The following is a 12,094-nucleotide window of genomic DNA, read 5'->3' on the forward strand; positions in this document are numbered from 1 at the left end:
GGTGCTCAAGGCTGGGAACTGCTGGTATTGTTCTTTAATCAGTAAGCGCCCCTCTGAGCCCCCAGCCGAAGCGCCTGGGATCGAGAGCAGTCTTAACCACAAAAAGCATCATCACCGGGCAGGGGAGCTCATCAGTGAGTCAGCTCAGGGACAAGCTGTGCGTCCGACAAGCTTCCCCAAATTTGCCGTACTTTCCTGCTGTGTTTGGGCAGCTGCCTCCTGCCCAGCCTCCCCACCTGTCGTCGTCTCTGAATCGTCCCGCCCCATTTCGACATCTCCCTTCCCCGCCTCCAGCTCTCGGCCTGGCGCAGGGCCGAGCGACAGCATGCCCCCGGAGAACTCGTTCACTCAACAACTGCGGGGTTTGCTTGGCGACTCCGGGGCAAGCCCAGTGCCGGGCGCTAGGGCCTGAGGAGCATCAGGCCCTAAGGAGTCCGCCCGCGCGCAGCACGGAGGGGTCAATTCTCCCGACCTGACCGGAGTTTAACGGACCTCCTCCTGCATGTCGCAATAGCTTTCCCGACATGCCGGCGGGCCTCGCCAGGGGATGCCCGGCCCCGGCCCGCTCCACCCAACGCCAGTCCGAGATCCCGCGGGAACAGAGTTCTCGGGCCAAGGCCACCCGCCAGCACACGACCCGCGAGTCCCGGGATTCGGGGTGGGCGCTCTAGAAGGGGCCTAACTGCATCCGTCAGCGGTTTGACCTTGAAGGCCAGGCACCGCCCTCCCCTCCTCCCCCGACACGATCCAGCCTGCAGCACCCACAGCTCTACTGGCGCCACTCAGGGCCCGAAATTCCCCCTCGATAGCCCCTGGGCGCTTCGCTCTCTTCCTGTGGCCAATCGGATCCCGACATAAAACTGGCCAATGCCCGCGCTCAAAGTATCAAGAGTCGTTGAGCCTATCAAAGTTCAGCCTTAAGTCTCTCCCGCCCTCCAGAAAAGTCGGAGGGCGGGTTGATCTTACATGTTGGCCAATCAAGTAGCCAATAAACAAGAAGCTTCCAAGATCAAAGGGGAAGGGGTGGGATCTAAGCTGTCTCAACGCCGCGGGGCGGAGGAATGACAGGCAACTTCACTAATACCACAGACCTATATTTTCTACGTAATCTGGGGGCGGGGCTATATTGACGGCTGCACCAATGACTGACTGAGGGGCGTGTCCTCGGGGCCAAGCGGGAGCCCGAGGCCCCGGGCTCTCTGGGCCGCGCCTGAGGCAGACGCAACGGGGCTGGGGGGCGGCGGCGGCGGCGGCGGCGACGGCGGCGGCGGCGGGGGTGGGCGCTGCAGCTGGCCCGGGTGGATGGAGTTGGAGGGGCGGGGTGCTGGCGGTGTGGCGGGGGGGCCGGCGGCTGGGCCGGGGCGGAGCCCCGGGGAGTCGGCGCTGCTGGACGGGTGGCTGCAGCGGGGCGTGGGCCGGGGGGCCAGCGGCGGGGAGGCCGGGGCCTGCAGGCCCCCGGTACGGCAGGATCCTGACTCCGGCCCGGACTACGAGGCGCTGCCGGCTGGAGCCACTGTCACCACTCACATGGTGGCGGGCGCCGTGGCAGGGATCCTGGAGCACTGCGTGATGTACCCCATCGACTGCGTCAAGGTGAGACCTGGCCCTGCTCCGAACTTCACCTGGGGCTGACCCGACCCCTGGGTCATGCCCGGAGCCAGGATCCCAGCCGAGAGCCGGAGCCGACCAAAGTCCCTTTCTGGCTCCTGCCACCACACTATTCGAAGCACACACCTATGCAAGAAAGGTCCCGGCCGGGAACTGATCCCACTCAGAAGCCAGGACCAATTTCTCACCGTCAGTGAGATCTAAATTGGGACTCTGGAAAGAAAATCTGTCAGCCAGAATCCTGGATCCCAACTGGGACTAAATAGGAATAGGGTGGGTTGGGAAGGGAACAGGTAAGTGCTACTAACTTGATTAAGGTAAAGCTTACTGAACACCCTCAATAGGATCTTAATGGCTAGAGATGTTCTCTGGCCAGTGCTTTTACAAGCTCCTTGCTGTGTTTTCCCTTAAAAGTGATGGGGCAGGAACCAGAATCTGGGATCTCTCAGCTAGAGGAAGTATTTACTTATTAAATCTTAACCCATGAGTGATTGGAAATGATTGTGCGGTCAGAATTCAGAGTTCCTGACTGGAAATAATATGGGAAAGACCATGTTCAGGAAAAAGTTTCGGTTTCTCTGTGCAGCAAGCATGATACTCCACCTATTTCCTGAACATGAAAATTGAGCTGGGATTGGGATTGTGTATATGCAGGGAGCACATCAGCCCTCCAAGGAGAGATGGACCTCATAGTGTATTTCTTTGGCCACTTGAAGTTGACAAAAAGGCAAAAGTTGTCTAGGAGGGAAGCATGACAATACTGGAAAGTAGATGTTACTGTGAAGAAAATAAAATGGGATTAACAAGAGGGCATGATTCATGTGAAAGTAAAACTAATTTCAGCCACACCAAGCAGGCTGATGAGTGGGTACAAGAAGTCATGTTTCTGAAGAAAGCTGGGTGACGAGGGGAACACATTGTTCTTTACAGTTCTTATTCTTGTGCATTAGCAAAGGAACAACCAAGGGGACTGTTGAAATAAATATAATGACAGACTGGTTCCTCCTTTACATGTTAAGGGTGATATAGTTAAACAATATCCTCACAGCTCTTGGATGTATGCTTTCTTCTCAAATTAGGAAAAAGTTACATATTCAGGAGGAGAATATCTACTTGGAAGATGCAAAGTCTTTCTCTTCTGCTTCCTGGTTCCAGTACCGTTTCATGTTTTCATTAGTAAGGTGGATGAGGAAATGGAGAAAGTGCTCCTTAAGCTTTGTGAATGACACCGAGTTGGTAGGAGTATCCTAGCACATTGCAAGGTAACTCCTACCAAGGTTCATACCCTTGAAACTGTGGTAAATGCACTTGGCTAAAATGGATATTAGAATTTTATTTTATTTTTTTAAGATTTTTTTTTTTGCTGTAGACCGTTTTTAAATTCCTTATTGAATTTGTTACAATATCACACCTGTTTTATGTTTTGGTTTCTTGGCCCCGAGGCATGTGGGCTCTTAGCTCGCCAACCAGGGATTGAACCTGCACCCTCTGCATTGGAAGGCCAAGTCTTAACCACTGGACCGCCAGGGAAGTCCCTAGAATTTTAAATACGCATGTCAATTGTGAGGAATAGAAATAGTAAAATCCATGAGAGAGAAGTAAGAGGATGGCTAATGCTCTAACAATATTGAAATGTCATATGTATAAGTACAAATAAAAAAGATTCAGACATGTATGTAACAGAGTCTAGGTTGAATGACTGTGAGTCGTTAATGCTGTATATCCAACTGTGAGTTGTTAATGCTGTATATCCAAAAGTTAACATGATCTAACTGCAAAGTAACCTCACTATACTTGGACTGTGAGTAAAGTCCAAGATAGTCTAGGGTGCTGTCTTTCAGGATGGGTATCAAATGAAAACTAGATCAAGGAGAGTAATGAAAATTATTGAATGGCTTGAAAAGTACAATGTAATAATGTGACTGACTTAGAAATATTACCTCAGAAATATTACCTCAGCTTATCAATTTAAATGTTGTCCCACTACCTTAGGAGACTATCTCCTTACTCCATATATTTACATAATGCTAATGTTGTTGTGAACATTTTATAACTTACTCTGTTAGAAATGCCTCTAGAATACTTGGCTACATATCCTTAAATGGGGCAAGTGTTTGTCCTGTGACAAGACAGAGTTGATGTTTTAGTAATTGAGACCATTCAGAATCAAATATGGCAGTTCAGGTGGGAGATCAAAATGGGTAATGATGATTGGGGTCAAAGATAAGGTAGGACTGGAAAAAGCAAGGAGACTGATTTACTCCTGAGGTTGATAAACCCACTGAGGGAACATTTTGGAAAGAGGAGTTCCAGAAATGTTTTGCATAACTGCAGCAGCATTGCTGGAATAAGTCGCTTGTAGCCTTTCAAGATAACTGTTTTGAAGAACAGTTCTTATTCATTTGCATAAGCTTTGGAATTTTTGTTTTTAAAAGATGACTAATACAACATTACAGTCATGCCTCAAAGCACTACATTAAAGAAATAATTATTTCATCTGGCGGAAAAAATGCTCAGGAGTCTTCAAAAACACAAAAGCGTGTTTTAGAAGAATCATTTTCATTTGCCATTAACGCTGGCATTTAAATGATTAGAGGGAAAAAGTAGGTGAGCCTATCAAGATTTAGTGTCAGTAAACACTGTTTACAGTAGTCACTGTTGTGCAGGCATGAAAGTAAAATTCAAATCTCTTCCTTCAGAAAGGGCTTTGCAGTTCACTTGTCCTTGCGTAGCTATTCTTCCTCTTCCACCATAAATAGGTGGTGGAGAGGAAGAGCAGCCCAACATACCCTAAGACTAGAGGCAGGTATCTGTGTTGGAGCCTAAAGGTCAACCACAGTGTTTGCAAGTGAAAGCTGATAGTGACTCTTGGCATGCAAGCCTGTGCACCCCCAAACCGCTTATCAGGGTCAAGTCGACTTAAAATATCCTTGGGAAGGACCATGGGAAGTCAGCATAGCCTTGCTAGGCTATAGTTAGTCAACCAGTGATTTTCATGGTCATAATAGGGAGGTTTGGGAGCCCAAGTGAATCCCAGTATTCCTTTTCTGGGCTTCAGAGACAAGCACCAGACTTTATCTAACGGGATAGGTTCTACAGCGTAAAGCAGTCAAAACTCTTCTCAAAGTCATCTGGCTAAGCACCTGTCACCAAGGTGCTGCTTTTTGGCTTTGTAGTCGTGAAGCAAATAATCTACTTATATAATAAGTTAAGGAGGGAAAGAACAAAGGGAAGTAAATCTTTTCCAAACTCCAGATGTAAATGGTTATCTATATACATTCACCAGCGGACAGCTAGGAAATGGAAACATTGGCTTATTTGATGTTCTTATATCTAATAATGAGCATTCAGTAAATGGCAATTGCTCATGTTTGTCAAGCACTATGTGATGTGCCTTAATATTTACTGATTTAATCACTGGAACAACTTCATGAAGTAGATACCATTTTCATTACTTTATAGATGAAGAAAACAGGCAAGTAACTTGCCCAATGTCACATAGTTAGTGGCAGAGTCATGATTTAAACCCAGTCTGACTCCCAAGCCTTCTATACAGGCTCCCAAAAGCAGATTTCCAGAACCAAGCAAGGCACAGAATTTCACAATTGTGCTCCTTCCTAAACATGGCCTTTAGATGAACAGCTGGACATATAAATCATAGACACAGAGGAACTTTAAAATGAAAACAAAAAATACAAAATCAATTCTGATTTGTTAGTGGTTAAAGACCAGTTAGTTGCCCATGCATATTTGCAAAATGACTTATACACGAGACAACACTGCTGTGATCTGTAAATTCTGAGATATGAACTAATATTTCTCAGAAACATAGTTGAATACAATAAAAAGTCTTATATTTCTAGCACCACATAAATTAGCAACGGCTTTTACTTGCCTTAACTCTGAATCTCCACAACAGCAATCTGAGTCAGCCATTCTTAGTCTCATGTTACAGATGACATTGCTGAAGCTCAGAGGTTAAGTGACATACCCAAGACCACATAGCTAGCAAAGTTGGGTCTCCCACTCAGCCTTTCTGACTCAAATGTGACTTGTCTCACCAAACTACTTACCTGTTTGGCTTTTTTTTTTGCGGCACACGGGCCTCTCACTATTGTGGCCTCTCCCGTTGCGGAGCACAGGCTCCGGACACGCAGGCTCAGCAGCCATGGCTCACGAGCCCAGCCGCTCTGCGGCATGTGGGATCTTCCCAGACCGGGGCACGAACCAGCATCCCCTTCATTGGCAGGCGGACTCTCAACCACTGCGCCACCAGGGGAGCCCCGTTTGGCTTTTCTTCAAAGTCGGGCAGTGGGTTTTTTTATGTTGAAGACTATTCACTAATTCTTACTTAGAGATTTCATCTTTAAGAGGTTTTCATCTTTCTGTGAAAGAGATTTATTGGCCCACAAATTTGGGGAGCCATATTTGTATATTTGGTGTGGCTTATGCCTGGGTCCTCTCCATGAGGGTGTATTTTCATTGAGTTAGAATTGTGAGTTAGATTTAGACATGTGTGTAAAATTTTCATTGTAACTTACACACAGTCCAGGTTTCTCTTGTGGGTAAACGGTTCCAGGACTCTGAGGCCAGACCTTTAAGACTAGTTACCCAAATATGCTATTGACTCCAGCAGAACAGTGCAATTTCTAAACATTCCCCCAATACAAGATTAGTTAGTTGTTTTTTTTTAAATTTAATTATTTATTTTTGGCTGTGTTGGGTCTTCATTGCTGTGCGCGGGCTTTCTCTAGTTGCGGCGAGCAGGGGCTACTCTTCATTGTGGTGTGCAGGCTTCTCATTGCGGTGGCTTCTCTTGTTGCAGAGCACGGGCTCTAGGTGTGCGGGCTCTAGAGCGCAGGCTCAGTAGTTGTGGCGCACGGGCTTAGTTGCTCCGCAGCATGTGGGATCTTCCCGGACCAGGGCTCGAACCCGCGTCTCCTGATTGGCAGGCGGATTCTTAACCACTGCACTACCAGGGAAGTCCTTTTTTTTTTTTTTTTAATTGAGAAGTAGAAAAGAATGTGTCACATTGTGATAAGTGATATTGTATATTTCTGATTGAACTTCAGTAATCTTTTAGGCTACCAGTTCTTTGTTGGTAGCAGGAAGGAGAAAATAACTAGAGGAATGTGGATTGCTTGCAGCTAACCAGGATTTGTTAATCTGGTTAGTTCGTTTTTTCCCATGCTTTGGAGAAGAGGCATTACTCTTGGATTTCAGATGGCCAACAGGAAGGTTCAAGCTTTTAAATCCAGATTGAATCAGTGACAGGAATGAAGTAGGAATTTAAACTGTACTTGGGCGTTAGTTGCCCCTGTTGGCTCACTAATGGCCTTTTTGAACTGGTGCAGACAAAGCTAAGATTCATTCATTCATTCATTCAACAAACAAATCTTGAGTGCCTACTGTGGTCCAGGCACTGGACATTGATTTTTTTTTTTTTAGTATTTAATCAATTAATTAATTAATTATTTTGGCTGCGTCGGGTCTTAGTTGTGGCACATGGGATCTTTTTGTTGCAGCACAAGCTCTTTGTTGCCATGCGCAGGCTTCTCTCTAGTTGTGGCGTGCGGGTTTTCTCTCTCTAGTTGTGGTGCGCGGGCTCCAGGGCACGTGGGCTCTATACTTGTGGTGCGCGGGGTCCAGAGCACATGGGCTCTTTAGTTTGTGGCACATGGGTGCTCTAGTTGAGGCGCGTGGGCTCAGTTGCCCTGCGGCATGTGGGATCTTAGTTCCTTGACCAGGGATCAAACCTGCGTCCCCTGCATTGGAAGGCGGATTCTTTACCACTGGACCACCAGGGAAGTCCCTGGACATTGACTTTATACTATCTGGTAGTCTCCATGCCACCCGAACCTTGAAATAGATCAATAGACAAGAGATCTGCATTGGAGACTCATCCTTCAGAGAAGGTCTGTGATTTGGGAAGTATTTCAAGTAAGATTAATTTCCCAAATTTCAGTATCTACCATATACATTCATTCCAGTCACTGAATCCTCTAGAGATTCCAAGGGTTATGTTTCACTGAGACTAATTTTATTCATTGATGCCAGTTTTGGGATTCAGTCAGTTTAGATTAGAAATCTGGAATCTCCCTCAGTTTTAGAGAATAGATTGGTTTCCACCTTCATAGTTTGAGGGTAAACTTTCTTTTCCAGGAAATTAGAGCAGCATCTATTAGGAATACTACTTCTGCCAAAATTTTAACTTACAGGCCCAGCTGCCAATGCCAAATAGTCTGAAGAAGCCAGATTATCATCAAGGTTATATCGAAGGATGAGCTGTCATCTCATTAGTCAGTGTAGTATGTGGCCAGGAAGCAGGCCCAGGATCAGTCTTCAGAAATAATAAAGTATGTTGTAGACAGTAAATAGTTGACTTTAGAATCCACTTGTAAAGAACTCTTAGCCTGAGTTTATTAAGACACAAAAGCAACTTCTCCTGAAACACAGGCTTAATATTTGTTGCTGGGTTCAAGGACGCTTACCAGGGGGCGATTTTTTGAGGGAAAATAATGGTGTTCCACCCGTAGGGTCATAGGTGACCAGAAAAAGAAAGGTCCAGCCGAGGCTTGGAAAGACGGCACATAGATTTGGAAGGCAGTAACACTGGATGCCGGGTATCACTTCTACATATTGGCGTGATTTCACGTAGGTCTGCCCAGTGCCCAAGCCTGAGTGTTGAGATTGGGTGCGCAGTCAGCATCACTGACATTGCACTTCTCCCTTCTGTACTTTCAGACTCGGATGCAGAGCCTACAGCCTGATCCAGCTGCCCGCTATCGCAACGTGTTGGAGGCCCTCTGGAGGATTATAAGAACGGAGGGGCTGTGGAGGCCCATGCGAGGCCTGAACGTCACAGCAACTGGCGCAGGGCCCGCCCACGCCCTCTATTTTGCCTGCTATGAAAAGTTAAAAAAGACACTGAGTGATGTAATCCACCCTGGGGGCAATAGCCATATTGCCAATGGTATTGAGCCTTCCTGTGCTGGTTCTCCCACTTTCCCAACTCTTTGGGCTTTGCTGTTGTCAGTGCTTTCCAGTCTCAGCATGATTTGAAGCTGAAGCTTTGGGCTAGAGTAGGCCAGATTATAGGGGAGGGACTTCCAAACCTGATGTTCTCAGACAGTGGGCTGCGTCAACCCCACCTCTTCTTTGGGGCATCTCAACAAAGGGTTACAATATCCTCCCTTACGTACCAGCTTGACCCCTTCCTCTCATTCTCTCCCTGGTATCAGCTTCTGATGCCCTGGTAATGTGGAGACACACACTGAACTGCCCCCGTTGTGTGTTTCTTGGTAGTTGGGTGGTATCCCGCTCCTCGGGGCAGGATTGGAGGTAACCCAGCCACCCAAGGAAGACATCAGTGGAGCTTCAGCTCTTCGCCTCACCTTTTCAGGATCCCAGCTGCCCACAGGCAGTTTGTATCATGGAGGACATGACAAGCCCTCAACAAGTGAATGGTGCTGGGGCCGGGGGGCTTCTGTACAAAGAAACCAGAGGGTTGGAGGTTGTGTGGAAGTAATGGAAGGGATGGCAGCCTGGAGAAAACCAAAGTGAAAGTGGAGAGGAGAGGGTGAGGGATACGGTAGTTCAGGACCTGAGGGAAAGGTCTAGATGGACAGATGTTAGGATTTGGAGACTGGGGTTGGGCAGCATGCGGCAGCAGGATAGAAGGTGAGATTCTGTGGTGGAGGTCTAACCACCTGCCCCTCGTGCTCTCCCGCCACTGGAAGCAGGTGATGTGCTGGCATCCCTTCGCCACAGTGTATCTGCTTCCTGTCTGGAGCATGAACTGCATTTATTCTCAGAGCCATCTTTGTTGAAAAAAGTCTGGGCTGTTTCTCAGACTCTTCCTGGCCTTCCTATCGTAGCTGTGGAAGGTAGATTGATGGCCTTACTAAGTTAGATGGAACAAGTATCTTCATTTCTCTGAACAGGCATTTAGAAGCAGTGGGTTCCATCTTTTAAACTGGCTATTAACATTCCCTCTCCCTGCTGTGGTTTATCACAGCTACGCCCCTTCACTCTGGGTCCTCCATGAGTCAGTCACCCTTTCCTGGCCTTACATGTGGCAGTTGTTTTTTCCTTTGCAGGCGCGGCCGGGTGTGTGGCAACATTACTTCATGATGCAGCCATGAATCCAGCAGAAGGTAATGATTCCTCACCCTTTCCCTCTATGGGCAGCTGCATCTACATCTCTGGGCTTTTCCTTTATTTTTGGTTTGCAGGAGAAAGCCAGGGAGCACCCCATCAGTTTTGGTGGGAAATCCTGGCGTGTTACATTGTCTTACCACTAGAGGGCACTCCCTCCATGTTGTCCATGCTTAGGAGGATTCCCTTAGACAGGAAGCATATTCAGTGAGATTTATTCACCTGGGGCTTCCCTGGAAAAAGGTATGGCTCTATGTGGCCTATTCCTGGGCCTTCCTGGAAGTCCGCTTTATAGTGGATTTGATGTAAAAAATTTAGCAGATTATTTCACTTTTCTTCAAAAAGGTGAAGATGGATTCTGACATTTGAAAATACTGCCTATCTTGTTGGAATGAAGAATGGTTGAGATAGGAATGAAAGGTACATTGGTAGAGCTTAGTCCCTGCACTGCTGCTTGGATCTTGGCTTTTCAGTTGGAGAATGAGGTACCCAAACAAATATGAAAGGATAGCACAGTTGCCAGGTTCCTTAAAGTTCCAGTTCTTTACCTGTCTGGGCAAGGCCATGGCAAGGAAAGAGCCAAAGCTAAACTGAAGATTATACCTGAGCTTATACATGTATCTACTTGAGGGCGTAGGAGATGTCTGGAAACTAAAGCCGTACCCTTCTTGACTAAGAATTGTGTTTTTGGTAGCCCTTCTCCTCTTCCTGTGGAAGGATGAGATCCTCATGTTGTAAGAGTTCAGTGTTGTGTACCTGAGGACTGGGATTGTTAGGGCTATGTGTTCATTATTATGTTCACTGCCACTGAATCACTTCTTGTCTTAAGAGTTACGAAAGGGTAAGATGGTAACAATAATAGGTAGGTACTTATTTCAAGGAAACCCTCTGGAGTCTAAACTGTAGATATATCCTGTATGTTAATTGGCTGGTATTAAAGAAATCCTACTAGAATTGGGTCCATTATTTTTTAGCCCTTTATCACCCTCTCCTATCCCCTCCTCTCAAAAAAGGGCAACCTTCACTAATCAGACTGACAATTCACTCATACTTTTTCCTCTCTCCAATCCATTGGCTGATCTACTGACTTGGGACTCCGAATCTGGACACTCCTGCTCACCGGCTGATTGCTGTCACCGTTCCCTTCTTCTCATTGACGGCACCGCCAGTGGTGAAGCAGAGGATGCAAATGTACAACTCACCGTACCACCGGGTGACAGACTGTGTACGGGCAGTGTGGCAAAATGAAGGGGCCGGGGCCTTTTACCGCAGCTACACCACGCAGCTAACCATGAACGTTCCCTTCCAAGCCATTCATTTCATGACCTATGAATTCCTGCAGGAGCACTTTAACCCCCAGAGACGGTACAACCCCAGCTCCCATGTCCTCTCCGGAGCCTGTGCAGGAGCTGTAGCTGCCGCTGCCACAACCCCACTGGACGTTTGCAAAACACTGCTCAACACCCAGGAATCCCTGGCTTTGAACTCAAACATTACAGGACACATCACAGGCATGGCTAGTGCCTTCAGGACGGTGTATCAAGTCGGCGGGGTGACTGCCTACTTCCGAGGGGTGCAGGCGAGAGTAATTTACCAGATCCCCTCCACAGCCATCGCATGGTCTGTGTATGAGTTCTTCAAATACCTAATCACTAAACGGCAAGAAGAGTGGAGGGCAGCCAAGTGAAGCGGCACTCAGTGGAGCCAGGGTTCGGCCAGCACTGCTGCTCTGCCCACTCCAGCCACGTTCTCTGTCTCCCGGCACACTCCAGCCTCGAGCGGGGTGGGAAGGAAGGCAGAGGGCTCTCTCCCCCAGGCTCTTGGTGTTTTGGCTGACGCCAGTTCCTGCCGCCCTCCGTCGTTGCTGCCTTTCCTTCCGGGCCCTAAGCAAGTGCAGCAAGTCACAGCACAGCATCTCTGACACTCTCTCCTTCCTGGGCCTGGTGACCTGCTCTAGACTGTTACAGAGGGATAAGCAGCTCATTCCCCTGGTTCCTAATAAAAGCCTTTAAATTAAACGGTTTCATTGGGTTTGTCTTGCCAAAGGGGAAGTGAAATGCTGTCAACTGTTCTTGACTAAGCGTAAATCAAGGGGCCCACGGGGAAGGTTTATTGCGTATGTCTGTAGTTTTTGTTTCTGCTGTTTTCATGGTGATTTAAGACTTTGGGCCCTACTCCCCCTTATTTAGTAATAGGCTCCAAGGAGTCTCCCTGATGGCAGGAACGATGGGCCTTTGGCAGATCCCAGCTAAACAGGTGCTCTTGACCCCCACCATTGCCTTTTCCCTAGGGCAGTGGCGTGGCACAGAAGAGGGAGATCTCTCTGCCC

The 12,094-nt window shown here is 47.6% G+C and overlaps 1 protein-coding gene across 1 annotated transcript; it reads left to right on the plus strand.

Moving 5' to 3' along the window:
- The first annotated feature begins 1,287 nt into the window (after positions 1-1,287).
- On the plus strand, positions 1,288-11,783 carry SLC25A28 (solute carrier family 25 member 28). Its single transcript, XM_067709718.1, has 4 exons — positions 1,288-1,593; positions 8,353-8,581; positions 9,708-9,764; positions 10,935-11,783. The coding sequence occupies exons 1-4, from the start codon at positions 1,303-1,305 to the stop codon at positions 11,450-11,452; spliced, it is 1,095 nt and encodes a 364-aa protein (XP_067565819.1). The 5' UTR covers positions 1,288-1,302; the 3' UTR covers positions 11,453-11,783.
- The last annotated feature ends 311 nt before the right edge of the window (positions 11,784-12,094 follow it).

The sequence above is a fragment of the Pseudorca crassidens genome, chromosome 16 (assembly GCF_039906515.1).
Source record: "Pseudorca crassidens isolate mPseCra1 chromosome 16, mPseCra1.hap1, whole genome shotgun sequence".
NCBI lineage: Eukaryota > Metazoa > Chordata > Mammalia > Artiodactyla > Delphinidae > Pseudorca > Pseudorca crassidens.